Below are 27,999 nucleotides of genomic sequence, written 5' to 3'. Positions count from 1 at the left end.
TCATCCCCTCACGTCTACCTTGGACTCTCCAGCCGTATGCCACAGCCGATCCCGGGTCTGCGCAGACAATTCATAGCTCTCCGCCATCCCCCGCGGGACCAGCCTCAAGTTGAGCGGCTTCTTCTCGTACAGCATCCACACGCGCTGGTCCGCCCAGTCGGCGCTGTCGGCCATGAGCTCCATGTCAAAGTTCCAGACCAGCCTGGCCAGCGTCAGCCGCGTCTCCATGTACGCCAACCCGCGGCCCAGGCACCCGCGCGACCCGACGCCAAACGGCTGAAACACGGCCTTGTTGTCGCCGGCAAACACAGACACGTCCTCCTCCGCCTCCCGTTCCGAGAGCCATCGCTCCGGCCGGAACGACCACGGCTCGGCAAAGTTGCGCGCCGAGTGGTACGCCGCCCAGTGCGTCACCTGCAGCGACGTGCCCGGGGCCAGGAATTTGCCGTCGACCACGGCGCCGCCCGCGCCGACCTTGCGGTCGATGCCCGAGGGCAGCGGCGGGCGCATGCGCAGCGACTCGTTGACGACGGCGTTGAGGTACGGCAGCTTGCTGACGGCGGCGTTGCCCATGTCCGTCTCTTGCGCAAACGTGCCCCTGATTTCGCGCACCAGCCGGCCCATCGCCTTGGGGTTGCGCAGCAAAAAGTACGCGGCGGCCGTGATGAGGCCCGCCGACGTCTCGGATCCGGCAATCACCATGATCTGCGTGTCGGCGTACAGCTCCGGCAGCGACAGGCGGTTCTTGTGCTTGCTCTCGCCGGCCGCCTCGGTGTCGATGGTGGTGTGGGCCAGGATCTGCGTCATAAAATCGGGCCGGTCCGTGGTGCGGGCGATGCGCCGGTTGACCTTGTCCTTGGCCAGGGATACGTGCCGCTTGGCCTCGTCCATGATGCGCTTCGGAACCATCATCTCGACGAGCACGCCGAGGTTGCCCATGGTGCTCATTATCTGGCCGTACATCATCATGTGCAGCCGGGACATGAGGTAGTCGACCCAGGGGTGGAGCCTGTGCGCAGGGAATAGTCAGTCTCTTTTTTTTTCTTTTGCCTCGAAGATTTCGGTTCTTGAGTCTCATCCACGGAAAAAAAAAGAGATACTCACCTCGACTCCAGCAGACAGTCAAACGACTCGCCAAACGTCAAGTCGCCAATAATGTCAAAGGTGGTAAAGTTCATCCACAGCCAAAAGTCAACCACGTCCCCCGATCTCTCCTTCATCCGGGCCACCAGCAGGTCCAGGTATTTTGAAACGACAGGCTCCTGCTCCCTGAGCGACCTGTCGGAGAAGGCCGGGGAGAGGACCCTACGGTGACGGGCGTGCTCGTCGTTGCCGACCCACAGGAAGCCGCTCGCACCAAAGAGATCCTTCTCGGCCTGGCCGTAGGCTGGGTTCGTCGGGATCTGGCCCTTGTGTCCGGCCGTGATGTCAGTCCAGGCCGTGGCGGTCGTGTACGACAGCTGCCAGGGGGCGATGCGGACCACGTCGCCGTACTTCTCGTGAGCCGCGTGCAGCCGGTGGTTGATGTTGCCAGTCAGCTGCTGGTAGACCTTGAACGAGTCAAAGGCCCGGTACATGAGAGGGCCTGGGAAGGCGGCTAGTGGATGGAACCAGATATTGTAGATGAATATGTAGGTCGGGATGGCAAGAAGCTGGGTTCGAGGTGAGTGGTGGTCATTTGTTAGACTGGTTTTCGTTCTCGAAAAGGGGTGACGGATAAGGGAGTGGGACTAGTTCTAGTCTAGGACTTGAGTATCTCACCATAACCCCTGTGATCAGAATCCATCCCCAGAAGCCAAGATTGACCACTGAGCCCCTGACCAAAGCCACCATGTCAACTAGAGAGACCGCGTGCATGGTATCTCTCAGAGTTGCCATGACTGAAAGCGGTTCAAAAGTCGGTAGAGCAAGTACAGGCCCCATGGCAGATATGGAACGTCGAAAAGCAAAGCTCAAAAGTCTCAGGACGACATGAGGGGATAGCAAAGAGGCGATGATGAAAAGCTCAGAGACTTTGCCAGTCCTGCCAACAATATGCTTTGCAGTGACATGCTGCGGAAGCAAGCTATTTATCGACGACGGGCTCATCTTGTTCGTCATCCTCGGAGTGGAAAGGGGTGTGATGGATGATGATGAGAACGCGGCCAAGTCACGCCGCATCAGAGCTCATGGATGAGATCTCAAAAGAAAAGCGTCCGCCAAGGGTTCGTTGTGTGAATTTCAAGGCTCTGATTCATCGGTCTGTCCGGGGGCTCATCCCCGGGGGAGAAGGATGCAACCCACATATGTATGGCAATTATGGCCCTGCATATCTATGGGCATTTTTTGAATGGTGTGGTGGACTGACTGCCCTTGGCCTGCCCCCTTGGCAGGTTGTTTCCCCAACCAAGAGGCGTGGCGGCTATCATTACAGCTTGCAATATATCACAGCTCTTTTTTTTTTTTGTCTCAGAAACAGCTTAGGCCCAACGGTTTCTGTGGTGTGACTATGCAAGCTCGTTGCAGGAGCATCCAACAAAACCGTGTGCACCCGTATCAAGCTTTTGAATCAGCAACTGTAACTTATCGGTGAAAGGGGAACATGAAATTCACTCAAAAGAAAAAGCAGAGGGTCTAGTTGGTGCGCATCGCCGAGTTGGCTTTTTTTTTTGCTGCATGTCGTAGAAAGCCGAGCATGACCGTACGACAATTGCCCAGTTGGGGTGTTCGAATGAGCAAACGTTGACCTGCCGGGGGGATGCGGATGCAAGGGAGAGAAGTGTCTTGGGGCGGCCATGGGGGAACAGCACCTATTCATGCGCGGTGGATGCGCAGCCTCGCTGTTTGCAGTAAACCGATTGGCCAACCCAGGTTTGCAATGGTGATGGACTTTAGCCGGCTGAATCTGTTACTACAGCTGACTCAACTTGTCTCTAGATCCCAACTCTTCAAAAGGAGATCCAACACGTATTCGGAGGGTATATCCGTAGGATAGATTCGGTGGCTTACAAGGCACGATAATGCTCAAGGAAAACATGCTAAAAAAGCCACAAAGACGGCGCAATATGACCAATGACGAGTCTCTTCAGGTCCCCAATAACCTCCTAGTTCACCTCTAGCTCCCACTTCTCGTTCACAGAACAAGAGGCCAAACGCAAGCCCAGCCGTCAGCTCACGGGAGCACGCATATTTGAGATGTGTGTGTCTCAACCTTCTTGGTTCGGGTTCTGGGTTGCGGGTCTTTTATACCGCCTGTCGCATCGCAAACAAAAACTGTCTACTGTCTCCAAAAGTGATCCAGGCAACCTTCCGAGATCCAGGAGAGTGGCGATACGAAAGGCAAAAAAAGAAGAAAAAAAACGAAGAAAAAGTAGCAGTGTGTAACCCGGGACATTTCCGAGCTCGCCGACCGGGTATTGACACCGCTTATAGAGACAACCAGCTCAAAGTCGAAGTAGCTAGCCGCCCTAGTGTAACCAGGCAAGGAAGCATGAGAACAAAAAGAGGAGATCGAGAGAGAAAACACAACAAGAGTGGACAGCAACGAGCAGCAAGAGAATACATCACCGTGGTACCGCATGAATAAACATAGGCGAGCCCAAGAATCAACCTATAAGAAAATTCGTTTTACGTCTCGCTGCGAAAACAACAGATCGACGCCCTTTTTTGACCACATATCAACAACCTCCCAGGTCAACAGCGTGGCATCAGCACGCAGTGTGACCTCATCTACTGTGTTACCGAGACCCGCAGCCGGATTCAGTGATACATTGTGTAACTAGAGCTGTTTAGGGCCATGTGCCGCATCTCTCCACACCGTCAGTCACTGCACGACCTGGAAGACTTCCCCGGCCACGGTTCGGTTAGCTACCGCCTTGGACCAAATATCTCTCCTTCTCGTTACTCCTTCCCGCACCCGGGAACTGGCTTCAAATCCGATAGGTGATGTTCTTGGTCCGCAACCACTCGTTCAGCCCGTCGGCGGTATTGAACCGCCCGAAACCGCTGGCCTTTGCGCCGCCGTGGGGCAGGCCGGTCTCGTCGTGCACGCTCATGCTGTTGATGTGGACGGCTCCCGTCTCGATGCCATGTGCCAGCCGTAATGCCCGGCGCAGATCCGCGGTGAAGACGGCGGACGAGAGGCCGTACTCGGTGTCGTTGGCAATCCTCAGTGCCTCCTCCTCGCTGCTGACCTCGATGAGCGACACCGTCGGCCCGAAGCTCTCGGTCATGTAGATGTCCATGTCTGGGGTCACGCCGCTGATGGCCACGGGCCGCATGGAGTGGGCGTTGGCTTCCTTGGCCTCAGCGTCGCCGACCACGACCTCGGCGCCCTTGGAGAGAGCGTCCTTGAGAAGCTCGTGGTTCCTCGTGACTCCCTGCGACTGGACCAGGATGGGCGCGTCCGCGCTGGACGGGAAGAACTTGTCGACGCATGCCGCAAACTTGCCGCGGAACTGCTCCGAGACAGCCTTGTGCACAATGATGCGCTCCGTGCTCATGCAGACCTGGCCCGCCGCAAGGTACGCACCGAGGGTGCACTGCGCCGCCGCGTTGTCGAGGTCCGCGTCCTCCCACACGATGGCCGGCGCCTTGCCGCCGAGCTCGAGCAGGACGGGCTTGAGGTGCTGGCCCGACAGGCGGCCGATGATGCGCCCGACCGACGTGCTGCCGGTAAAGTTGATCTTCTTCATGTGCTTGTGGGCGATGAGGGTCTCGGTCACCGAGGCTGCCGTCTCCCTGCTGCAAAATATCAAGCTCAGCGCACCATGGGGGACTCCAGCCTCGGCGAGGACGGAGCAGATTCCCCACATGGTACGGGGGCTCAGCTCGGACCCTTTGAAGACGACCGTGTTGCCGACGGCAAGAGGGAACAGGACCGCCCGCATGCCCAGGATGTAAGGGGCATTCCAGGGAGCCATGGCCAGGACGACACCGTAGGGTTCCTTGACCACCATAGCACTAAGATTGGCGTCCCGGGTGGCTGGGATGGCGCCTGTCGTGGCAGCCGAGATGCGCCCGGCGACATCGATGAGCATCTCGCGGGTGAGGTCAAGGTTGAAGTTGGCCCAATTTCTAGATGCGGCCGTCTCGCTCTCCATGTAGCTCGCGAGCTCATCCGTGCGCTGAACGAGGATTTGGGCTGCCTTGAGGAATATGTCACGCCTCTCGGCCGGGGTCTTGCGCTTCCAGTCATTGAGAGCGGCAGCCGCGGCCTCGACGGCCTCCTCGGCGTCGGCCACGTTCGCATTGCTGCATTTATGAACAGTCTCGCCGGTCGCAGGAGAAACGACTGGGAAAGAGTCGCTGGTGGTCTTTTCCTTGCCGCCGATCACGAGCGGCACTATAAAGTCCTTTTCTCCTCCCATGGTGGTTGTTTATTGCGAATGTCTTGCTAGAAGATCCCCGAAACTCGTTTGGTGACTCAATTTGGCCCTTTGTTAATCAGGTAAATGAAGAGGACGAGGATGCGATGAGAACAAGATAAGAATGGAAGCAAAGGTCGTGAAAGGGAAAGGTTTGCTTGCCCCTCGGCTTAGACCTAGACCTAGAACCAAAGAGTCCGGACATCTTAGCATCTCCACTCATATTTGGCCTCCGTAAACGCAACCCCGCATCCGAGATTGGGGGCCTCTTGGGATGCTTTTATCTATTGAGCTTCATTGCAATCATTGCGTCAGCAGTATGCCGTTTTTAGGTCGACGGACGAATAAAATCCGACGATCTGACAAGATATCTCAGAGGGCTGCAACTCGTCGAATAAAAGCACCATGTCAAACGGTTGGTCATATTTGGAGGCACATTAGTTACATTGAGATCCCTGCCGTGTTCATATGCCGCCGCACAACTTTGAGTGGCGGCGGAGGTTGGGGTAAAAGAGAGTCCAAGCACTCCGTAGGTACCGTACAGGAAACAAAAAAAAAAAAAAATGAATGTGGGTTTGGTTGTTAAAATTCTGAATGACAAATACCAAAAAAAAAGACCAGAGCGTAAAGGCAGGCACGATGTTCCCTGCATTTACCACACCAGAAGCGACGTCCACATATGCATCCACCTGCATCCCACATGCATCCACATGCATCCACATGCATCCACACCTTTCCCCTCACTCGTCTATCTCTTCCACCTCTTCCTCATCCGGCATGGACCGTATCCACCGTGACCAGTCCTCCGGCACCAGGTTAGCCGTCTCCGGATGCTCCACCACCTCCATCTGCCTCCACGCCAGGTACTCGATAGCCCAGCTGAGATCCGCCAGCGTCATGTCCTCCATCATCTGCACCTCGAGTGACCGGAGCTCACGTCCGCCGAGCGGGCCTTCCAAATCCGCCGCCTTCATCGTGAAGAACATCTCCGACCGCCGAAACAGAACAATCGGCCCCCTCCAGATGAGTTTGTCGTCCTGCAGGTGCTTATTGGGGTCGAAGAACCCTTTCATCGAGTCAAACGCCCTAGGACCCAGCTGCCGCAGCAGGGTCCTCACGCACTCGTTGACCGGATGAAGCAACGAGGTCTGTCGGCGTGCCACGTAGAGCCGCGTGCACCAAAAGGGACCGGGTTGTTTAATTACTTGAACCATGCCACCCATCATGTTACCGATGTAGTAAAAGGGATCGTGGCGATATGCAATTGCTGTCCTCGCGATCCCGGCACGGCGCTGCTGGGGTCGGCTGCTGAAGGCCTTCCCGTACCTAACCCATACCAGTCTCGGTGTCTTGTTCTCCACGGGGAGCTCTATGCCGATGCAACTGAAGCTATCCGATGACGGCTTGTATTGCTGAAAGAGTCGGTACTGGGTGCACAGTAGGCTGTGTAACAGCCAGTCTTTCCGACGGCATTTCTCGGAGCAGTACCATGCGGAACCACATAGCTCGCATGGAGTCAGGCCGTTGCACAGAGACTGCCCGTCCTGCTGGTTGGTTTCTTTTTCGTCTTTCTCTTTGCCATCTTGACCGACGCCTCGTTTGCTCACAATCTTCCCACATACGTGACAAGCCCATACTTTGCGACGATGCTCATATGCCGACTTCAAGCCCCGCCTGTAATTTCTTGTCAGCGAAGACATGAACACATGCAGAGAAAAACCAGTCTTACGTCAGAAGGACTCACCCTAGTTTGTCAGAGCATTCATCTTTGGTTGCCTCCAAGACCTCGGTATTGTATTCGTAAAATTCGCTAGAATGCCCGATCGGCCATGGTTCCGTCGCCCAAGACCGAGCGTCCGCCTTGTCTTTTTCTGCTTCAATAAACATGCTGGCATGTAGTAGTGCTTCTGTATGGATATGATCCTGTTCGCCGTCCAAGACAAAGAATAATAAAGCACAATCACATTGCCATCGTTGACTGGGAGAGTTTCTCTCACTTGGAGGTGTAGCTTTCCAATCAAATCCATAAGGAGTAAAGCACCAAGCACCATTCGACCGATTAGCAGTCGCGACGCTGTTGTCATGTACTGTGGTGTCTTGGGAAGTTGCCAAATAGGTTTTATTGTAGGTACGTGTGTGGAAGATGGCTCCTGCATCATTTGTGAACTTCACTTTGGCCCCAGGACTTGGTCATATATGCTAACTTAAGAGAGAGAGAGAGATGTTCCTTATGATTGTCGCTGGTGGGTATAAAGAGAACTACGCTAAACTGGGCTAGCAAACATTCCGTTAAATGTTCACAAAGTTTTTCCTGTGCTGTACTAATCCCTTGCTGTATCATCATGCCCTGTGAAATGCCAGGTGGTGAATGGCAATAGAGCTTTTAACCGTAAAATATCCTATTCCTACAAAGAAGACCACCCCCTAAGCTCACTCTAACCCATCCTCTAAAAGTACCGTCTAATAAAGCCCAACGACACTTCATCGACTCCGTCAAATGATGATATCGGCGTCGTCAAAGGACGAGGAAGGCACCATAATCTGCAGGCTCGGGCCTCGATGTTCCTAGCTGTATGGGATGCATACGTCGATCCAGCTGCCCAGGTAGTCAAGCCTGCTCGATTTTCTCTCTTCGCGTCGATAAATCTCCTCAAACTCTTCGTAGCTGAGCTTGCCCCAGCCGCCGCGCTTCCGCTGCTCCGCCTCGGCCAGGTCGAGCCTCTTCCACTCCCTCAGCACGTACTGTGTGAATGGAGGTGCATCGTCGTTTTCCTCCATCTCATTATCGCGCTGCGCAATGGACTCGGCGTCCTCTGCGGACGTCGACTCGCCGCTGTCATCAGCCTCGGGTTCTGTCGTCGCAGCGTGGCGGTGAGTTTGAATGAGCCTCTCGATTTGTCGAGCAAAATATGCAACATCTGCGTCACTGTTGGGCCGGAACTGAGGCATGGTAGGGTCAAAGTGAGGCGAGTCTGCGAAGGGATTTGGATGATCGTTTTGGTCGACAGCAATATCATCTTCTATAGGCAGGGTCTGCGACTGCAGCTCCACTGTATCCTCATTGGCAGGCTGTATTTCGACGGGCTCAGGGTTTCGCCCATTGGTAGTTGCCGGAGTATTAGCAGGCGTCTCCGGCTCCTGGTGTTGGTCCTCCGTCTCCGCCCGGTCAGCTTCCGGTGACGCCTTGGTAGGCTGGTTTACCCCGTCCTCCGGGTCCAAGCTGACATTCTCAAAGTATTTCCTGTACTTATCACGGTCAGCCCGTGTTGCGGCCGCCCTAACAGCCAAATCTTCCTTTCTCTTGAACAGAACATCCAGGAGCTCGTTGAAGGCCTGTTGCGTAACCTGGTACAATATCTCCTTTCCTGCATCCCTCTCGGCATCGGGAATTTCCATGCCGCCCCAGCGCTCAGGCACGCTCCTGGAGGAAGTGGACGGGTTCGATCGCATCTCATAGTCGTCTGTGTCTTCGGCAAATCTAACCTTGGAGGATGACCTCGACCGTGGGGATAATGTCCGACGGCTGGGCTCTTTGTGATTCTTTCCCCGAGTATTCATTTCATCCGAGGGCCCGGCCGTGGCGAGAACGTCATCCGATGGGTTCCAACCCTCGGGGGCACTCGCGCCCTCCTCTTCGTCTAGATAAAATTGGCGCCGCTTCCACCTTTCAATAAGCTTTTTGCGGGCAACAATTCTGGTCCTTCTTGTGTTACGCGCGCGCAAAAGCTCATCCTGTTCATCTGGATCATGCGAATAGTGCAGACGCTGGTCATCATCGTCACCAAGAAGTCTTCGCAGTGGCCCCATTCTTGTCGGTTCGGCAGTGGGGGACAGCAGGGTCTGGGTGTTGTTTACATTCCCAAAGACGTGCCCAATGCTGCTTGATTCCCAATTGGCGACGGCTTGACCTTCTGCAGCTTGGTCCTCACGATCGCGCTCCTCAAAAGCATGCAGGAAGCTGTCGAGCGTGTTGCGGGGCTCATCGTTGATAACAGATTGAAGCTCCTGAACACTTCTAGGGGGGTTAAGCAGTGCGTCAGGATACCTCTCTGCAAGGCTGCCTGGGCGCGGTGATTGAGGCCCTGTGGGCTCGTCCGGAGAGAACAGGGGCTCCACGAAGAAAGGCTGAGGTTGACTACCACGACTGAAAAGGTTCACCAAGATGTCCTCACGAGAGGAGGTATCTGGTATATTCTCGTTGACAGCTCCAGTCTTGTCTCCGGCTAGAGCAACATCTCCGTTGTGATGAAATACTTTGCCCTCCATAACCCTGTCTTGGTCGGCGTCGGGAACAGGGCCCTCGCGGCCAAAGAAGCTGCTGAGCGGTTGCCTGCTAGTGACAAGCTGATGACCCTCTGTGCTGCTCAGAACCTGGTCCTCCAAGCCCTCCAGGATATACTTGTGCATTTGTTTAAATAGGACGTAGTATGCTCTGAACAGGCGTAAAAAGTCCCGCCTGTCAACATAGCCATCACCATCGACGTCGTAGCCTTCAAAGATGCGTTTCAGCTTATCTGGCCGTTTCCTATATGCTAGACCGTGAAGGAACTCGGAAAAGCCAATGAGATCATCTTTGTTGGTGTCATAAAAGGCAAACATGCGGTCGTGTATCAAGTTTGGAGACGCATTCCTATAACCTCCAGAGGGCACCAAGCAGCGCTCGAAAGTCTTGCGGTCCATGGCAAGATACAGGTCATCAGGGTCGTCCCTCCATTCTGTGTTTGCGATGAAGGTCCACTGCTCCCAAAAAGTCTCAAGCTCGGGTCGCTCAAATCCCGTCTCTCGAGATAGCTTGATCATCAGTTCACGAGGCAGAATCCGCTGGCAGTTGTCTGGATCACCAGGATAGACGACGGGCTGCATTTGACGAGGACCAAACGGCGGCGCAGGTACCTTGACCTTGTAAAAGATATGTGTCTTGATGTGCAGGCCCTGAGATTCGCACGTCTCGCAGAGGTCAAAGTCGGCGCAGTTGGCGCACCGATATCGCACTCCACGAATGGGCACTATACCGCAAGCGTTGCATGCGCAGCCTCTATGGACGTAGGAATTCCGACGTGCGTTGTCCTCCGAGACCCTGAACAGCAGACTGACCATGTTCTGCCCGGCACGTTCGAGTGGCGGCTGTGCATCGTCCCACCAGTCGGGCACGAGCTCATCAGCTATGGTCTCTGCATCTGCCGGTGGCCGTGCCGAGCCGTCGCGGGATTCGCGGCCATCGATCTCGAGGCGATTCTCGCGGTCTTGGTCGGCGTCGTCGTGTGTTTCGGCAGAGGTGCTCGAAGCTGTCGAGGCCGCACGCCGCCGTGGTGGTCGGCGTCTGCGGACAGCATTACTGCGATGCAGGCCATTCGGACCCGCCGATCCTGCACCAGACTCTCGATATAGGTATACACCGAGGCTCAACGCGGCGACAGCGGAGACAAGGGCTATGGCGAATCGCGGTCGCGTCAATGTCGTGGCCATGGAGCTTGATGAATCCATACTGCTCCTCTGATGAAGCTTGAAGCTACATCGAGCCGACCACTAGATAGAAAGCTGCTGGTATGGAGTGTTTTGGGTTGCTGAGATGCGTTGTATGAAGTATGTGTAGGATATTTTCGTTACTCCCTCGTTTGTTGGTCAACTTGACGTTTGAAAACACTGCAACGCCTAGGCAGCTAGCGCTCAAATCCGTGCAGGGGTGCGTCACTTTGGATCGCTGATCCCTTCCACCGTTGCACCGCTGGTCCGTGCTGGGGCCCTCTAAAATTCAACTTCGCTCCGCCAGCCTGAACCCCGACCCATGTCGTGCATGTCAAACTTCCTGCCTCGGCTCGGCTGTTGATGGGGTAGACATTCAAGTCAGGTCCCTCCATCAAGACAACTCAAAACAATAGCGATCGGCCTCACATGTGCGAACATTGCCATTTTTCCCACCTGGATATGGCACCGAGACTATTGTTGTCCTTGAAAACACCAAGTTGATGAAAGCCATTCATTACCAGCCTTTCTTGCAAACCACAGCCAGTCTCTCCCCAACCGAGAAGATCCGATGACGAGCTCAAACTCAACCTTCGCTCAGGCGCAAGCCCGCCTCGCCGCCCGCCGACAAGAGCGCGAAACCGAAGCCAGAGCCCGAGTCGCAGCGGCACAGTCCGCATCTCGCTTGCGTACACAACTAGCCACATCCTCATCGCCGCTGCTGCGCGGTTTTGGCAGCTCGGCGCTCGCATTCTGGGACGCTGCCACATCTCGCGAAGGCACCAGGCCGGCTTTCCGCGTGGGCCAGGTCGACGCCGAGTTACTGGACGAAGAGCTCCTGGGCCAACTGCGTTCACAGGTCAGCGAGGGCCTGCGATATCTTGGCGGCGGCGGTGGTGGCAGCAGGTTGGGAGACGACTGGGCTCCCGAGATACTGCTAGCCCTGCGCGCGGTGCTATTTAAGCTTACGATATGGGACCACGACGCGACCTACGGCGCTGCGCTGCAGAACTTGAAGTACACAGACGCGAGGAATACAGGCTCGGTTCCAGTGCCACCATCCCGACTGCAAAAGGCCCTCTACGGCACTGTGACTGTTTGCGGCAAATATGTGTGGACTAAGTGGGAAGACTGGCTCATCGATCAAGACAACGGTGCTTACGACAGCCAGCAAGCAAGACCAGTTGTACAGCGGCTGTCTCGGTTGACAGAACTGGCTTCTAACATACATGCAGCGGGTGCCCTTGTGTCATTCATGGCTTTTCTTATCAATGGGCGATATCGGACGTTGCTGGATAGAATACTACGGATGCGGCTTGCGCCACCTACAAGTCAGGTCAGCCGTGAGGTTTCGTTCGAATATCTCAACCGGCAACTAGTGTGGCACGCCTTTACCGAGTTTCTGCTATTTGTCCTTCCCCTCGTCGGCATAAATCGGTGGCGCAAGTGGATCACACGGACCTGGCGGCGCACCAAGGATGCCATCACCGCAGGCACAGGTGGCGAGGGCGAGGAAGGCGGCGAGAAGAAGGGCGAGTTTGCGTTCCTGCCAGAGCGCACGTGCGCCATTTGCTACCAGGACCAGAACTCGGGTGCTAATACCGAGGAAGAGATACTTGCGGCAGCGGCAGCATCAAGCGGCGTGATCGGCTCCGCCCAAACAGACATCACAAATCCATACGAGACACTACCATGCGGTTGTATATACTGCTTCGTATGCCTGGCCACGCGCCTGGAACGAGAGGAAGGTGACGGCTGGGTCTGTCTCCGATGCGGAGAGATTGTCAAAGAGTGCAAGCCCTGGAGTGGGGACGTGCTGGAGCCGAAATCATCAAACAAAAGATCACCAGGTGCAAAGGCAGTTACCTTTGTAGACGATGTGGTTGTGGTAGACGACATGCCAAGAGACACAATGTCTGTCTCTGACAAGGTTGATGCGTCAGAAGAAACCGGACCAAGGAGTGGAGAGGAGGCCAGATATCGCGAAAGCGACAGCAGCTCGGATGATGGAGGCTCAGAGGCCTATGAAGAGGAGGAAGATGAGCTGGGCGAAGACTTGCGCCAGTAGAGTATATCATTTTGGAGGCGTGGCCTGTTGATCATGAAACAATGCGCCATGATAGAGACTACAAGCCTAGGTGGCATGCATTTGGATGTCCTCTATCTCTGAAGGCATAAAGATCGGGTAGACAACCATAACCAGGAGGCCAATGTCCATGTAATGTATCATAAGATGTAACAAAAGACGCTCGGTTCCGCCAGGCGGGGGACCAAAGCAAGATAATTGAGTTTCACGATCGAAGATATCCCCCACATTTACTGTCAAGAACTTGAAGAAAAAAGGTAATTTCTAAGATAGTAAACGTATTCTCGCAGATTCGATAGTAGGCCAAGCCACGTTGCCTAGCTAGGTACCTTGGGTACCTTAGGCAGTTCATCCCATGGAAAGTAAAGGTCAAAAAACGGTTCCGAGAACCTGAAATGGTTCGGTCGAAAGGGGTCATCTGATTTGTGGGTCGCGGCCCGTAGCGCACGAGCCGGGAGCTGGGCCGCCCTCATAGAACCCCAGCAATAATCATGGGACCAACCCGGAAATTATTCGAGAATCGGGCTCCAATGTGAGGAAAGTAGCAAACCCGACCTTTTGGTGTCGCCTGTGCCTGCTCGACGGGCAGAGAGCGCACAGTGTTGGCTGTTGCTGGGCTGTTCTTCAACGCTTAATTTTGGTCTCTAATTGAAACTCAACTCCCTAGGTTGCTAGTTTTATTTCATGTCTCTTTAGCTTATTGCTTTTTTGTTTACTTTAGACTTTGAGACTCTGCGTCAACAATGTCTAGTGCAGCTGGGTAACCAAAGCTGTCTGCATGTCTTTGCCTCACAAACTTCCTACCAGTTCCTGACTGCAGGGAGGTCTTGGCTGTTGGTTCGGCTGGCTATACCCGTCTAATCTGCAGCAACATATCACTTAATATCTTCCTCGCCACGACCAAGGAGGGCTGCAACCATGCCGTCATTCTTTGCCTTTCAACAGGGCAGAGAAGACGCGACGCGTTTCAGCACAGACGCGTCACCGCTACTAGGTCGCTTTCGTGCCGTGCCACAAGACAGAAGGGAGGGGTATCGGAACCACTATCAAACGCCTGACAGCTTCCTCTCGCCGGCGCATGCACGCCATAGCGTTCATATTGGCTACGGAGCTCTTTTGGCTGCAAGACTTGACGCCGAGGCCGCCGCTGGGGATAGTGAAGATGATGATGCTTCCAGTGACGATGAATCTGGGCAGTTTGCGGCCGGATCAGGCAGGTTTGGACTTGCCAAGTTAGCAAAAAAGGCTTGGCGCCGGTTAGACCAGCTCTTTGTCACGCCCCTTCAGCATCCTGTTCGGAAAGCCGTCGACAAATGGTGGACACGCTGGTCGCTCCTCGTCTTGCTCCCAGCCTTCCTTGCTGTTGCTTGGTGCGCGGTGCCGTTCCCGCAGTACCCTCTGCCGTACGAAGATGACGACCCCCAATATCCAGGCTTGCCCGGCGCCCCAGACCGTCCCCGCCGAGACAGGTCTCCAGGTCACGGAACGGCGAGGGTACTGGTCGATTTTTGGTTCTTTCTGTTCATCTTCTACGGCTTCTACAACTTAACCGCGCTGGTTTGGATTACAAAAGTATTTAATCTTTACAACTTCAACTGGTGGCCCACAGCCCTCGGGTTTCCTGTGACCATCACCATAATAGGGCTGATATCAATCCTGGCCCCCATCCCAATCTACCTCTCTCCAGAGACCCACTGGCTCACCTCACACAACACAGCATGGGTCTCTTGGACGTTTTGCTTGATGGCCATGCCCGTCACTATTGCCTGCCTCATTCTCATGACCAATAGGCGCCACCTCGGCCTCCGGAAATCGCTGTCCGAGACGCAGCGTATTTTCACATCGTCTTGGTGGACCGGTGAACCAGACACTGTCCCGTCGAGGAGTCAAGTGTCTCGACGTAGACCTGGAATTGCTGGGGACGCGTTCTTCGATCCAACCGGCGATTTGCAGGTAACTGACGGCCGTCAACACCGGCCGGGCCTCAACCGTCTCCGGCAGATCAACCGCCGCTGGCTGCCAGCAAGTTTCGTGCGCTTCATCTGGTTTTGTCTCGCCTTGTTCGTCGGGCTTCTGGCATACGTTATCGGAGAGGCTTACGCAGAGATATATCTGCGTACGCTGCCACACAACAACTTGGAGACCATTGTTTACGTTTACGGTTGGATCACAACCGTCTATTTGCTTGACGGCCTGACGGGCTGGATTTTGGGAGGTAGTGAAGGCGAGAGGGTGGGCTCGTACCCGCTGAGTTGGATCTTCAAGCTGTAAGCATATCCGCATACTTTTAACCTCCCATTCACTGCCTTTCACCTCTTGCTAATTAATTCACGATTCTACAGATACTTTATGCTTACGTACCAAACCTACGTGCGTGCATTGTACGCTCGACTTCGCTCGCCATCCCAGTTTATTCTCCTTCAGATCCTCTCATCTACCACCTTGATCATCATCACACCCATCACCCTCTCCGCGACGTTCCACTGGCTCCTCACAGTTCTGCACCTCAATGGCCAGAGCTACGGAGCGTATCAGAAGCTGGGCGTTCGTAACGTTTTCATCCGCTTCGTGGCCGAGAACGCATCCATGCTGACGTTCCTCGGCTCCATCCTCGTACTGCACTTTGGCCCCAACAAGGACGTGTACCCCTACTTTGCCTTTGACGAGTACGAGGACGGCACAAACGGCGAGCACTACACCTTTAGCCTGACTCTGACTGCCTCCAGCATCACCTGGGCATGCGAGCTGGTGGCGTCCTTCATCGTCGCGGGCCTGATCAGGTGGATATACGGCGTCAGCGTCGTGACCGAGGGGAAGCTGGACCTCGCTGTCTGGCCCGAGCTCCTCCCGACCAGCGTGGCGGTCGTGCTACACGTGTTGCAAAACATGCTCTTCTCCATTATCCGGTTGCAGTTTCGTTGAACTGGTCATGTGGGCTTGAGTGCAGATCCACTGTGCTCGAAATTGGTATATGAATGTTTTCTTGTTGGCCTTAAATACCTAGCTTTTGATAATAAATAATGAGTTGATACCCTGACTATATTGGAACAGCATTGACGCAAATCGTCCCCTCAACAAAAGACACGCTCTTCTCTTTAATTCTTCAAGTCATCCCTTTATCATATCTGGTGATGGCATTGATCAGTTTGCTCAATCACAAAAAGCTAATCCTTATGGGAAATCATTGGCGTTTATATTCTTTGATCCAGGAGCTCGATTCAAGAGTTCTGGTGACTCAAGCCCACGGATCCTCTGCTGGAAATAGGCAACTCAGACACTTGATCAAAGCCACGGCGATAAGCTTTGTAGTCTTGCCTGGTTCTTGGTCACATCGCAATTTATTTGTCAAAATGCCGGCACGAGGAAACTCGGAGAGCTCCGCTTATCCCGAGTTACACCCACCAGCCCGCCCGTCCCCTTGAATAGCTTGTGTAATGTTGTGGAGCAAATGTGCCTGATGAAGCATGAAGCTCATCATTTTACTATTTATACGAATAATCCATGCATCAAACTCAATAACTGAGTAAGGAGAATGACGGCGAACCCGATCTGTCAGGTAACCTTACTTAATGACTAGAAGCGCGGAAATAAAAAAAGATTCCACTGAGGAGGTAAAGACTCGAGGGGACGCAATGCCGAGAGTGAGCATACCACCCATGGTCCTCTGTCCATGGACGGCTGGCTGGACCCTTAATTCAGACAAACCGAATAGCTTGTCGATTAAAATTTCCCCGAGCTGATCACCTTTCTCTCTAACCCTGAGAAAGACTCACAGCTTGAGAGCTATATGTACCTACATGCACGTTGACGTAACTACAACATATCCCTGCTTGACGTACGCATAATTATGTATGAGAACTAGTCTAAAAGGGTTTGTGCTGAGCTCCAGGAAAATGGAAGGAAAGAAAAAAAGTAAAAGAACCCAAATTGTTCAGTTAGATTGCCATGCAGCCTAGCGAGAAACTATCAAGGTTGCGCTTGCATCGAAGCGAGCGACCGCAAAGACGAACCCGGCCGGGACCAAACGGAGCAGCCGGAAGCGGCCCCAGTTACCTGGATGTCGTGTTCAAGCTAGTGGCATAAACAATTCACGGTTTTCCCTATACACCGTAGCACCACTCCATACGTTGGAAAGAACCGGGTGAGAAAATGAGATGGCGGTGAGGAATGCCGGACTGATATTCCGGGGTTGAAAAAAAAGGCCGCCAGAACATGATTGGAGAAGTCAAACGGTCGACGTTTGTATGGCTGCAGCTTGCGTCTGCATAATATATGTAGGCAAAGGCAAGGCATGCAAGACAGGCTGGTATGGTACCTGGCTTGCTGGTTGTTATGCCAAGGGATCGACAGTGCGGAAAGGCGGCACTTATGAGACCAAAAAGGGTCTAGAAGACCAATAGACCTAGTCTAGAATAGAATCGGAGTATAACCGAGTTTTTGCTATCAATCAATATCGACTCTGCTTCGTATTTGTAGCGGAACCTTTACGGAGTAAGACATCACAGTAAGTGAATAGCCATTCAATCGCTTTATCAGAGTAGTTACCCCAAGGTTGTCTGCAGTCCACGAACAGTGAGCGAGTGGGCTCAACAAGCAAAATGTTGAGAAAGCTGGCAGGATTATATCGTGTTGTCAGAGAGAGCGGGTAGGATTCGCGAACAGGACGTGGTAAGAAAAACAAAAACATAACAAGAACAGTTACTTTTACTGAGGCGGTTTAGTGCTGTCGGTTGCCCACCTCTACGGTTTCGTGTTACGGAGTACCTTGGTGAGGTGACTACGGATGGTGGACATACTGCACATCATTGGAGGGTTCACAACTTCACAAGCATGCAGCGACGGGTGGGGAGGGGCGAGCACACAACTGCCAGCATGGGTCCCTTGTGCGACGCGTTAAAGTGCTTGACTAACCCCACCACATCCCACCATCACCATCCCACCTTCCCACCTCATGGTGTATCACCGATATGCCATTTGCTCTTGAAACCGGTGGGAGATAGCCTATCGTAAATAGGTATCTCTCTAGCCGTCGAACAGGGGACGGACAAGTCATAAATCGATCGAGTAAACCCGCACATCTCTTATCATGGATATTCTCAGTTCTACCTAGCCCCACCAAGAATGACGAGATCGGGGAAACCTTGCTTGGAAAAGCAGCCACAATTAGCAATTTTTCATATCCTGCAGCCCTGAGATGGGGACTCCTCAAATTCAACGGTACAGCGCATTGCTTTCTTGACGCCAGCTCAACTGGCAGCCTACCGGGTAGCTCCAAGGAAGCACGACATGTGTACCATTAGTATTATGCAAGGCGCCTTGCAAACCAGGGGTGGGTGTTTGAACATGGCGAACGAAGACTGCAGAGCAACACGTTGTTTACCCCACCCTTAAGAAATTTTCTTCTCTGTTTATTTTTTTTTTTCGAACTGAATAATTTTCCTTGTTTGATTCCTAGCCTCCGTCTCCAACTCCCTCCCTGAGCTTCCCGATTCGCACCGGGGTGTAAATTAACAAAGCGGCTGTGAATTGTGACCTTGTCAGAAACCCTCTCACTCCCTTCCATAGAAGCTCCAGCACACAGGCACGAGCCCGGCCGTTCATTCCCGAGCCCACAGTTTTTTTTACTCCTTTGATAACAAAGGGTACAAGCCAAGACGTGTATCCTCGCAGCTTCTCGGCTCACGTCCAGCCTCGTCGGTCCGTTTGGTTGAGCCCCTGTTTGTGCCCGCATCCAGACCATTCTGCCAGCCCATAGGTTCTGGTCTGACCACCCCAGATTGCTTTTTTTATCTTTTATTCCTCTTTTTTAATTTTCCCCTCCTATCTTATTAAAAGTTGCAGATCCCCCCAAACTCTCTCTTCCCTCTTGCTTTCCACCATGTCCTCCACCGATCCCACCACAACCGGCCAAACCGCCCAAGATGCCTCGCGACAGCAGCCCACCGCCGCCGCCTCCTCCTCCTCCGAACTCGCCAGTGCTAAGATAACCTTGTACAAGGTGCTGCGGCGCTTTGCCGACTTCCCCATCGAGGGCATCGTCTTTATTGACATTATGCCCATCTTTATCGACCCGAAAGCCCACCTCGCCCTCCTCCGCGCCCTCGAGCTTCAGGTCCTTTCGTCCTTTGCACCCGCTACCGCCAAGCCCGACGTCGTCGTCGGTCTCGATGCGCGCGGCTTCCTGTTCGGCCCCTCGCTGGCCCTGAAGCTCGACGCTTCCTTTGTGCCCGTCCGCAAAAAGGGCAAGCTGCCCGGGCCCTGCGTCACGGCTACATACGAGAAGGAGTATGGCCAGGACTTTTTCCAGATGCAGGAGGGTGCCATCAAGCCAGGACAAAAGGTTCTGGTCGTGGACGACATCATTGCAACTGGTAAGTTTACGGGCATCAATCAATCCTAAGCATGTGTCTTCTAGAATTGGAGCTGATTGTGGATTTTACTGGGACTTAGGTGGCTCGGCTGCTGCTGCTGGTGAGCTTGTCAAGAAGCTTGGCGGCGAGCTCATGGGCTACTTGTTCCTCCTCGAGATTGCACCTCTCAAGGGAAGGGAAAAGCTCGGTGGCGTCCCCGTAGTCACTTTGCTCGAGGAGGCCGACTATCCCCACTAAATATCACGCAGGATTGCGGACTGCGTCAAGCCGAACAAAAGAACCTGCATCGTTTCGACAAGTTGCGTCAAGAACGCAAGCTTTGTTGCCTATACGGCGGGTCGCGGCAGCATCGGAATTTTTCTTCGACTCCATAAATAGTCAGTTTCAACACTGCTAGCCTGTGCAGACAGGTATATCTGCTATGGATAAGGCATTCAACTTGGCGTTGGGAGTTTGTTAAGATTATGAGAAGCCGGTTTGGATCTATGGTGGGCAGTTATATACAGGTTCTATGAGGGGCTCATATGACTTTCACAGAGATGTTATCATCTCTCCTGAATTCGAGGCCCTTTCTGTGGCCAGAGAAAGCAAGATACATCCCGGATTTTCAAGCTGTTGATAGCATAGTTATGAAGAAGTACAAGTCCTAGAAAAGGCATATTTTGGACATGAAGAGTCCGCTAAGCATTTCTCACTATCTGGCAGAATTAACCAGAAAACAAAAGCAAAAAAATTACAGCATCATACTGCCTATGTATCTTGAGCTCCTGGTACCTGCCTACGGGTACATATGAATGTGGAGCCCCGCCTTGCACTGAATATTTTAGCTATCTAAAGGGGCAGGTGGGGGTTGATACATCCAAGAAGAAAAAAAACAGAAGAAAAAAGTTTCCTGAAAGAGGCTTACTTTTACAGTCAGTAAGAGTACATTTTTCACGTCTGACTTATACGTTCATCTGAGGTCCTATTACTGCCAATTTTGGAAAAAGTTAATCCAACCTAAAATAAGGTGTACCGGCGCCAGATTTTCTCCTGTCAAGCGCATGCAACGGCTGGCAGAATTTTGAGGCTTCAAACAGGAACTGCTTCAATCTTTATACCCACTCAGTGTTTTAAAGAGAGATTGGCCTTGTTCTCAGTTGTTTCTGAGAGGTATCTCGGTTTAAATCCAACACCCAACAAGTTGCCAAGCAACATCAAACTTGTACAACCGCCATAACCTCTACATATCGTGAGGGTAAACAACAACAAAAGAAATGGCAGACCAAAAAGACCCAAAACCAACACCAACCCACCAAGATGAAGAGGATGACCTCTCAACAGGCGACATGTTCGCCGTGCCAGAGGGCTACTACCCACCTCCTCCTCCACCCCGCACCGAGACGCACACGCTCTCCAACGGCGCCGTCCTGACGCTGCACCTGGTCGGCCACAGCGTCATGGACGCCCATCACGTCTGGAACGGCGGCCGCGTGCTGGCGGACCACTTCCTCGCCGACCCGTCCCTGGTGGCCGGCAAGACGGTGCTCGAGGTCGGCGCCGGCGCGGGAATCCCCAGCCTCGTCGCTGCGCACCTCGGCGCTGCCGGCGTCGTCGCCACCGACTACCCGGACCCGGAAGTGCTGGTCGCGCTGCGCCGCAACGTTGAAGAGTGCGAGCTGGTGCCGCAGCCCCGTGCGGAAAAGGTCGTGGTCGATGGGTACGTGTGGGGGAAGGAGGTCGAGGGGGTCCTGGCCAAGATGCCGGGGGCAAAGGCTGCGGGTGAGGGGGTTGACGTCCTCATCATGGCGGATCTGCTGTTTCGGCACACGGAGCACGAGAACATCGCCTTGACGATCGAGAGGGCGCTCAAGCGGTCCAGGAACAGCAGGGCATATGTTTTCTTCACCAGCTACAGGCCGTGGCTGCGGGAGAGGGATCTCAAGTTCTTTGACGTGGTGCGAGATCGCGGGTTCGTGGTGGAGAAGGTGTTGGAGAAGAAGATGGAGACGGTCATGTTCAAGGGAGACGCTGGGGATGAGGAGGTGAGGAAAACATGCGACGGTTATCTTGTGACGTGGCCCGAGGACAAGTGTATTGACTAGTAGTGGCGTTTTCTTTTTCCCTTTTCTGGGAGAGTAATGGTATATTCATTTGCTCCTGCTCTCCGGATATTTACATGGAGCTATAAGACTTGAGAACATCTCAGTGGCACCAAGAAGATGCACACAATAGAACAGTAAAAAAAAGAAAAAGAAAACATAGCAGGTCATCAAGAATACTATCTGCGTATTCGTCATTATCCATGGAAGCCTTGCCAACATACCAACCTCTAAATCAGTTGGATTTGAACATGGCAATCGTCTGAGCAAAGGTGTTGATATTGTCCGACCACCTCGCCAGTGACGTCCCATCCCTGTCGATCATGCTCAGAGATCCGATGGTGTTGAGGTTGTAGATGTTGATGTTGGAAACCGGACCCTGCAACTCTACGATCCTCGACTGACAGTTCTCGCCGGCCTCGACAGTGGAGCACGTCGTGCTGTAGTTGTTGAAGAACGAATACTGTCCGGACCCGTAGACGGCAATGTCATGAGAGCCGATGTAGCGGACACCCCAAGCGTTGGCGCAGTTTCCGGCAATTCCGCGGCAGGAGACGGCAAAGTCGGGGTCGCTGATTGCTGATACGGGCGGGAAGGGGCTCGTGGCCTGGGGCATCGGTTGGTAGTATGGAGTCTCGGTCTGGAACTGCGCACCAACGATGTTTTGGGTGTTCAAGAACTGGTACTGGTAGAGCACAAAGTGTTCAGAAGCGGTGCCCATCAGCCAGATGTTTCCGGCGGTGCTCTCGACGAGCAGACCACGGCCAGCATAGATGGTGGTCTGCGTCAGATTGGGGTCGTCGATGTCGTGGCTATTTTCATTTCAAGGTCAGCAAATCCAGGTTCACGTTTACAGTACGGCCAAAGAAATACTTACTCTGCGGTCCAAATCCAAACATTCTCCATGTATAGACCGCTGGCGCCCTTGGTGACGTGCATGCCCATGTAGGCCGCAATACAATTGGCGTTGACGGCCGACGAGCTTGGCGTCTTGAGGCATTGGGCGACCTGGAGGTTGCTACCAGTGAAGCCACCAACGCGGGTGTGCACATCCCACATGCCGCTGGGCTCTCCGTTCGAGGCCAAGTTCCACTCAATCAGAGTAGCTCCAGCCTGGGCACCCTGCGTCGATACCATAAAGTCTGAAAGCTCAACGCGCCCCACGGTTCCGCTCGTCGCACCAACTTGAACGACCGGTCGGGGGTTATTCATGTCGGCGAAGAATGAACCCGAGCTCATAATCACGGGGAAACTCTCGCCAACAATCTTGGAGCCAGCCGGGATCGTGATGGTGCCAGTCACTCGGTAAATTCCATGGTCGATCCACAGAACACGGCCCTGCTGCTGGGCAGTGTTGATGGCGTTCTGCAGAGCATTGGTGTCGTCGGTACTGCCGTCACCTCTGGCACCAACCGAGCGGGCGGTGATGAAGGACGATACCGGAAGAGTCTCGTATTGGGGCTTCGCCTTGGTGTACCACCTAGATCCAGAAAGCATTGATGCCGGGCGAGGGACTGGAGTGATGGCACCTTGCCATCTGTTGGGTCCATTGGGAACATAGCGGTGGCCTTGGCCCCATCCGGTGATTGTTGTCGACCCGGTTGAGCCAGTGAGAACGGTACCCTGTGCGGCAGTGACGGCGACCGGTACGTTGTTGAGCTGGACATTCTCAAGGATTACGCTGCCAGCTGTCGGCGGTTGAGAGTTTGAAGAGAAAGCGGTTTTGATACCAGTCGCGACTATGAAAGGATGTCAGCTCGGAACAGGAACAGAGCTAGGGACAAGAACCAACCGTTTGTCATGGTGCTGTCAATCAAAGTCAACGAGCCAACATTTTGAGAGCCGGTGCCCGTCAACGATGACATGTCGATGCCAATCCGTGCATTTTCCTAAGCATAAAGTTAGCCAAGCAAAGACAATAGGATGTGCTTGCCTTGAAGAGGTGTTTGTTTCTTACGATCTGGAGCCCAAAATAAGTCCAACCCCTATATGCCAAGATTAGCAACCAGAGCCCTGACTATTTTCTCAAGTTATCACCACCGGAATTCTTACCAGTCCCAAAGGTGGATGATTGCTATTCAGGCAAAGTGTCAGTACAGCACTCGAATCTTCACTACCTTCCGACCAGTTGACGGCGACTTACCAACATCGCAGTTTTTGAAGATCAGGTTCCTCATGGTGTATTGCTGGTTGCCCATGCTGGCGCCCGTAGCACCACCAATGAAGGTTAAGTCGCTCAAGAAACCGCCAGACCCAGACTCGATAAAACTTGGCAACGTCAGAAAGGTTTGGCCAAAGCAAATGCATAATAAATGACAGCGGGTAAACTTACAGTCCTACATGGACGACACCGGGAGTTGTTGGCATGCGGAATTCAACATTCTCCATGCTAGTGGCCTGCGACGTAGGCCAGTGAACTCCAGTGGCCGGAGTCTGAGGTGGGATGTTTGTCGTGTCAATCACGAAGTTGCGGACTGCGGTGAAGAGTTGCAATTTTATTAGCCTCTTTTCACCATACCAACCACTTAAAGAAAATGTGTAAGAGGGAATCGGAGATACGCCTTCGTGCCTCAATATTGGCAGTATAACGTGACTTTATTTCATAAACGCCATGATTTCGGCAAACCATACTTACTTTGCTTATAGAAGTTGTTGACTGATATCCAGTTAAGGTCCCCGGTGCTTTGGTATGGGTTCGCGTCGATAAGCCCAAACCCTTGGAAGTTGGAAGTTGCCTATTTTTGTTTTGGTTTTGTCAGAAAAAAAAAGAAAAAAAGGAAGAAAGAACAGACTTGGAAACAGGGCCTCTGAATAGTTGTTTACCTTCAGTATAGGGGGGTTGGAGGCATCTCCGATCATCATGGTAAAGTAAGGAGGCAGAAGAGATGTAGAGATCAAGTAAGTGCCTGCCGGGAAGTAGACGAGGGCTGGCGTGGTCGTTGTGGAAGCACATCCAATGTTGCACCTTGTATTTCATGTCAGCCGAATAGTAACTCCTGTTGATACTCGGATGTATGGTATACCGTACCTATTCCCAGCTTGGAGAGCTGCGTTGATTGCAGCGGTATCATCCGTAACTCCATCACCTTTACCGGAAAAGGGTCAGCTCTTGCTCCTATGATTCTAACAAAACATTATACGATTCCTTACCTCGAGCTCCGAAATCGCGAACATTTCTTCGGACAGTGTAGCCTGCCCCAGCAAATGGGGCAACGCCCTGATCTAAAGTGGCTCGTTAGTAGGGAAACAAGCAGTGCCCGTGCTAAAATGATTGATGTGGGACGTACTGGGAAGATCACCAAGCCAGTAGGCGCTCACTCCTACCCACATGAGCACTGCCAGTAGCAGTGACGATGTATTGAGAAGACGCATCTTGACTAGACCTAGAGGCAGACAGTAATTCTAGGGCGTAGGGCTGGGCAAATGTTCCAATAAGCCTCCCTGACAAAAGAGAGCCAGGTGAAAGGATGGGAGCCTGGAACTGAACAGAAACAGTCTTAGGACCGCGTGGCTCAGCCTCTTTGTAGTATTCAGTTTATGGGTCGTGTAAGTACCCATTCGATGTTAGTCTGTTCGGTACCGTGCGATTCAGCAAATCACAAAGTAACGTTTCTAAGGGGCCAGGTCGTGTGACTGCCGAGCCCGGAGAGTGGGAGCAAATGGAGTCCTGGTTGGGTAGAGACTATTCCGCCTGACAAGATCTGGAAATTAAGGAGTTCAAGGACCAAATACACGCTAGTGAGAGCATGGAGGTGAGGTAAGATGATAAAATAGCGGTAGACATTGCGGGGAGATCTAGGTGAACAACGAGCAGCGGTGACGAAGGTCCCCTTGGAACTATTATTCACTTGTAAGACAAACAGTCACCTGGGTATACCAAGGCGGACACTATTTTGAGTTCGAACTGCTTGATGAGCTTGGCAAAATGCTTCATAGAGAGCACGGGACGTCGCAGCTCGCATACAATAAAACTTGGGGAAAAACCTAGTTGACTTTGTCTTTGCCATGTTTTTTTTCCCCTCTAGAAGACCAGGGGTCCAAGACCTGTGTGTCTAGGCCACGACAGATTCGCATAAGAATTAGTATCAAATCCGCTTGGCGTCGATATGAACTTTCAGTATCGAATCTTGCAGAAAGAGAAAGGGTTATTCTTCGTGCAACCCATGAAAAGCGGACCATTGTAAAAATTCTGCGTCTAGGTAGGTAAACGGCAAACGAATAGGCCACCAATTATCAAAGACAAATGAAAAATTAGAGGAAAGGGTTAGAAAGGCCAAGCCACGCAGATGGTCCAGGAACGAGGTAGCAGAATCAAAATATCAAGCGATCAAATTGCAGAAAGCGATATTAGGCCGACAAAAACGGCGGGGCTTGAGTTCTTTGACGTCCACTCGTCGCCCCTTGTGGCCGAGTAGCAAGTCCGGGGATGCGCCGCGTTGCGACGTCAGTAAACGTGCGAGCCGGGTAGACGATCTTCTTTAGGCAGGAGGTGAAGTGGGTTGCAAAGCAGCAATACCGAATACTACCTTCCACGCAGGTGACAATAGCGCGCGCGCCCATTCAAAGCCTCGCTGCTGGCGATCAGCGAGCGTCTCGTGGGCCTGTAGGACCGCATCTCATGATCTGAACTAGTACTGCAGAACCTAAGAGAGTGTGGCATGCAAGGGCTTGTGCTCAAACGTTGCATCAAACACGACTTGAGGAATATTTTACTCCAAAGTCTCCAACGATGATGATGTGGAGTAAAGAGCAAACGTGTATGTCTTTGAACACGTACGACGGTTATTAAATGAAGTCTCTCGGTAGCCGGAGCACATGTGCCTGCCACCATGAAAATAAAAGACAGGGTACTTCCAAAGAAGAAAATTGGATCTAGCGCCCCGTGGTGGTCGACGATTGGAGCGGGAAGACCGTCGTTGGATCAAGACATAGATGGCTTGATGGCTAAGATTTTCATATGCTTGTAAAGGTAAACCTCTCCATTATTAGTGGCGGCTACAAGCGGGGCACCCGGCGGGGCGTTCATCTCACAATGTTGCAACCCCGCAAAATGAAGAGCAGAACATGAAAATGCTAGAGGTTGTCTAGGTTAGATTGAATTCTAGCGAATCAACGGGTGGATGCTAGTCTCAAACATTTGGTCACGGATGGACTGGGCATGATTCGTAGTGACAATGCGCGCGCACTATTGAGTATGTTGGGGAAAGAGTTACGTGATAAATTGGTTATGTATGGTACCGTGAATCTGGTGCAAAACAGAGATCATTGCAAGGCAAGTTTATTATGAAGAAATGCTGCTGTTTGGGGGTTAGGGTTAACACCAACTTGCGGGTTTTTTTTGTACGAGGATGACACCTAGGTGTAGCCTAGCAAGGTACGGGTGGATAGCAAGGTAACCATGAAATTACAACGGTGCTGCTGGTGACATGTGTTTGGAAGGGTGCGAAACACAACCTAGATTTCATCCCAAAAAGCGCTCCTTCATCGAAAACTCGTCAAAGAGAAATAGAACATCCAAAGTTGTCAGAGCCAAATTAGAGATTTATTATATATTTCTACCTTGGATCTGGTCCACGGGAGATGAGCACAAAATCTTCCATCCCTCTTCTTAAGGTTGTGTTCCGACTGGTCGTTAATCTTTACTAGCTCGGCAACTTACAGGGCGTAGTTGAAGCGGCACCACAGGCTCCGGACTCCGCAGTCGGGGGCGTTTGTTTGTTTGCTTCTCCGCTTCGTCCTGTTTCTCCAGCTTTTGTTTCTCCGCATTCACGCTCCCCGCTCAAGCTCTCCACTCTTGGACCGAGGGAAAATGAGGTAGCTTGGCCAGCAAACGCGAACAAAGGAGACAAGACGGAAGAATGTTCGCGAAAAAGAATTTTGCGCCCAATTCAAAATGTGTCTGATTGCCAAAAAAAAGTTTGGTCACTCACTATCAGTGACATTTCTAGCCCGCAGCCATAGTCTTGGCGTCCGAAAACTTTTACCAGGCGGGCAAATCAGGACCGCGTTTGCTAATAATGGCAGCTGAGAAAACAAAGGAATAAGAACACAACACGTGCCGACTGAGCGCATAGCAAGGAATGTTGAATGATGTGCTTCATGCATAATTATTTCCGGCCACCAATTTCAACAACGGCAATCCTGTCGCCCGAATTCTGCTCCGCCCCCACAAAGAAGTGCACGTAAAACCAAGCCGTTGTGGGGATCAAGGCGGGGTTTATGGCAAAACCTTGGGCTGGGGTTCGCACAGCACGTTATGGGCGGCAATCAAGAAAAACATGGCGCTGTTTACAGCTTACAATTAGTCCACGCATTAGAGGAATGAAAGATAATTATTGGTCAGCCAAAAGGAAAGAATACATTGTGACGTACCAATGTGATCTTTTCGTTCCATGCACCCCATTCCATTGAACGGACACAACTATGCCAACTCCTCACCAGATAGATTCTTAACCTTTGTGTCCGAGTCGTAGCCCCTCTTTTCTCCCCAAAGTTGGAGCAGTTATACAGCGCGGATTGATCAGCAGTTTGTTCTTTACCTGAAAAAGAATAGGGGGAAAAAATTCAAAAGATCTACCAAGTAAATACGACAAGGCAAAAAGCAATTGAGAGAAAACGGTTAGAATTCAGCTAGCGACGCCATGTCCAAGTTT

The 27,999-nt window shown here is 52.6% G+C and overlaps 9 protein-coding genes across 9 annotated transcripts; 4 read left to right on the top strand and 5 right to left on the bottom strand.

Moving 5' to 3' along the window:
* MGG_00651 (isotrichodermin C-15 hydroxylase) lies at positions 1-1,878 on the bottom strand (the record flags this gene model as incomplete). The annotated part of the gene is made up of 3 exons (XM_003718317.1): positions 1-1,009; positions 1,105-1,652; positions 1,762-1,878. 3 exons carry the CDS (start codon positions 1,876-1,878, stop codon positions 1-3), a joined length of 1,674 nt encoding a protein of 557 aa, XP_003718365.1.
* Positions 1,879-3,498: 1,620 nt separating this feature from the next.
* MGG_00652 (salicylaldehyde dehydrogenase) lies at positions 3,499-5,991 on the bottom strand. The gene has a single exon (XM_003718316.1). The coding sequence runs from the start codon at positions 5,346-5,348 to the stop codon at positions 3,909-3,911; it is 1,440 nt and encodes a 479-aa protein (XP_003718364.1). The 5' UTR covers positions 5,349-5,991; the 3' UTR covers positions 3,499-3,908.
* Positions 5,992-6,085: 94 nt separating this feature from the next.
* On the bottom strand, positions 6,086-7,232 carry MGG_00653 (uncharacterized protein; the record flags this gene model as incomplete). Its single annotated transcript, XM_003718315.1, has 2 exons — positions 6,086-7,019; positions 7,090-7,232. The coding sequence occupies 2 exons, from the start codon at positions 7,230-7,232 to the stop codon at positions 6,086-6,088; spliced, it is 1,077 nt and encodes a 358-aa protein (XP_003718363.1).
* A 291-nt stretch (positions 7,233-7,523) lies between these two features.
* On the bottom strand, positions 7,524-10,978 carry MGG_00654 (EF hand domain-containing protein). Its single transcript, XM_003718314.1, has one exon. It carries the CDS (start codon positions 10,827-10,829, stop codon positions 7,911-7,913), a length of 2,919 nt encoding a protein of 972 aa, XP_003718362.1. The 5' UTR covers positions 10,830-10,978; the 3' UTR covers positions 7,524-7,910.
* A 145-nt stretch (positions 10,979-11,123) lies between these two features.
* MGG_00655 (peroxisomal biogenesis factor 2) lies at positions 11,124-13,151 on the top strand. Its single transcript, XM_003718313.1, has one exon. It carries the CDS (start codon positions 11,380-11,382, stop codon positions 12,874-12,876), a length of 1,497 nt encoding a protein of 498 aa, XP_003718361.1. The 5' UTR covers positions 11,124-11,379; the 3' UTR covers positions 12,877-13,151.
* A 264-nt stretch (positions 13,152-13,415) lies between these two features.
* MGG_00656 (uncharacterized protein) lies at positions 13,416-15,965 on the top strand. The gene is made up of 2 exons (XM_003718312.1): positions 13,416-15,161; positions 15,237-15,965. The coding sequence occupies exons 1-2, from the start codon at positions 13,813-13,815 to the stop codon at positions 15,814-15,816; spliced, it is 1,929 nt and encodes a 642-aa protein (XP_003718360.1). The 5' UTR covers positions 13,416-13,812; the 3' UTR covers positions 15,817-15,965.
* A 1,882-nt stretch (positions 15,966-17,847) lies between these two features.
* Positions 17,848-20,146, top strand: MGG_17399 (adenine phosphoribosyltransferase). Its single transcript, XM_003718311.1, has 2 exons — positions 17,848-19,265; positions 19,345-20,146. Exons 1-2 carry the CDS (start codon positions 18,773-18,775, stop codon positions 19,500-19,502), a joined length of 651 nt encoding a protein of 216 aa, XP_003718359.1. The 5' UTR covers positions 17,848-18,772; the 3' UTR covers positions 19,503-20,146.
* Positions 20,123-21,516, top strand: MGG_17398 (uncharacterized protein). The gene has a single exon (XM_003718310.1). It carries the CDS (start codon positions 20,522-20,524, stop codon positions 21,347-21,349), a length of 828 nt encoding a protein of 275 aa, XP_003718358.1. The 5' UTR covers positions 20,123-20,521; the 3' UTR covers positions 21,350-21,516.
* A 61-nt stretch (positions 21,517-21,577) lies between these two features.
* On the bottom strand, positions 21,578-24,718 carry MGG_00659 (glucan 1,3-beta-glucosidase; the record flags this gene model as incomplete). Its single annotated transcript, XM_003718309.1, has 12 exons — positions 21,578-22,158; positions 22,224-23,085; positions 23,139-23,235; positions 23,304-23,331; positions 23,399-23,420; positions 23,490-23,614; positions 23,679-23,820; positions 23,982-24,081; positions 24,170-24,311; positions 24,375-24,432; positions 24,497-24,568; positions 24,634-24,718. 12 exons carry the CDS (start codon positions 24,716-24,718, stop codon positions 21,582-21,584), a joined length of 2,310 nt encoding a protein of 769 aa, XP_003718357.1. The 3' UTR covers positions 21,578-21,581.
* Between the last annotated feature and the right edge of the window lie 3,281 nt (positions 24,719-27,999).

Source organism: Pyricularia oryzae, chromosome 5 (assembly GCF_000002495.2).
Source record: "Pyricularia oryzae 70-15 chromosome 5, whole genome shotgun sequence".
Taxonomy (NCBI): domain Eukaryota; kingdom Fungi; phylum Ascomycota; class Sordariomycetes; order Magnaporthales; family Pyriculariaceae; genus Pyricularia; species Pyricularia oryzae.
Note: the sequence above shows the minus strand (reverse complement) of the source record. Positions and strands in the feature narration are given on the sequence as shown.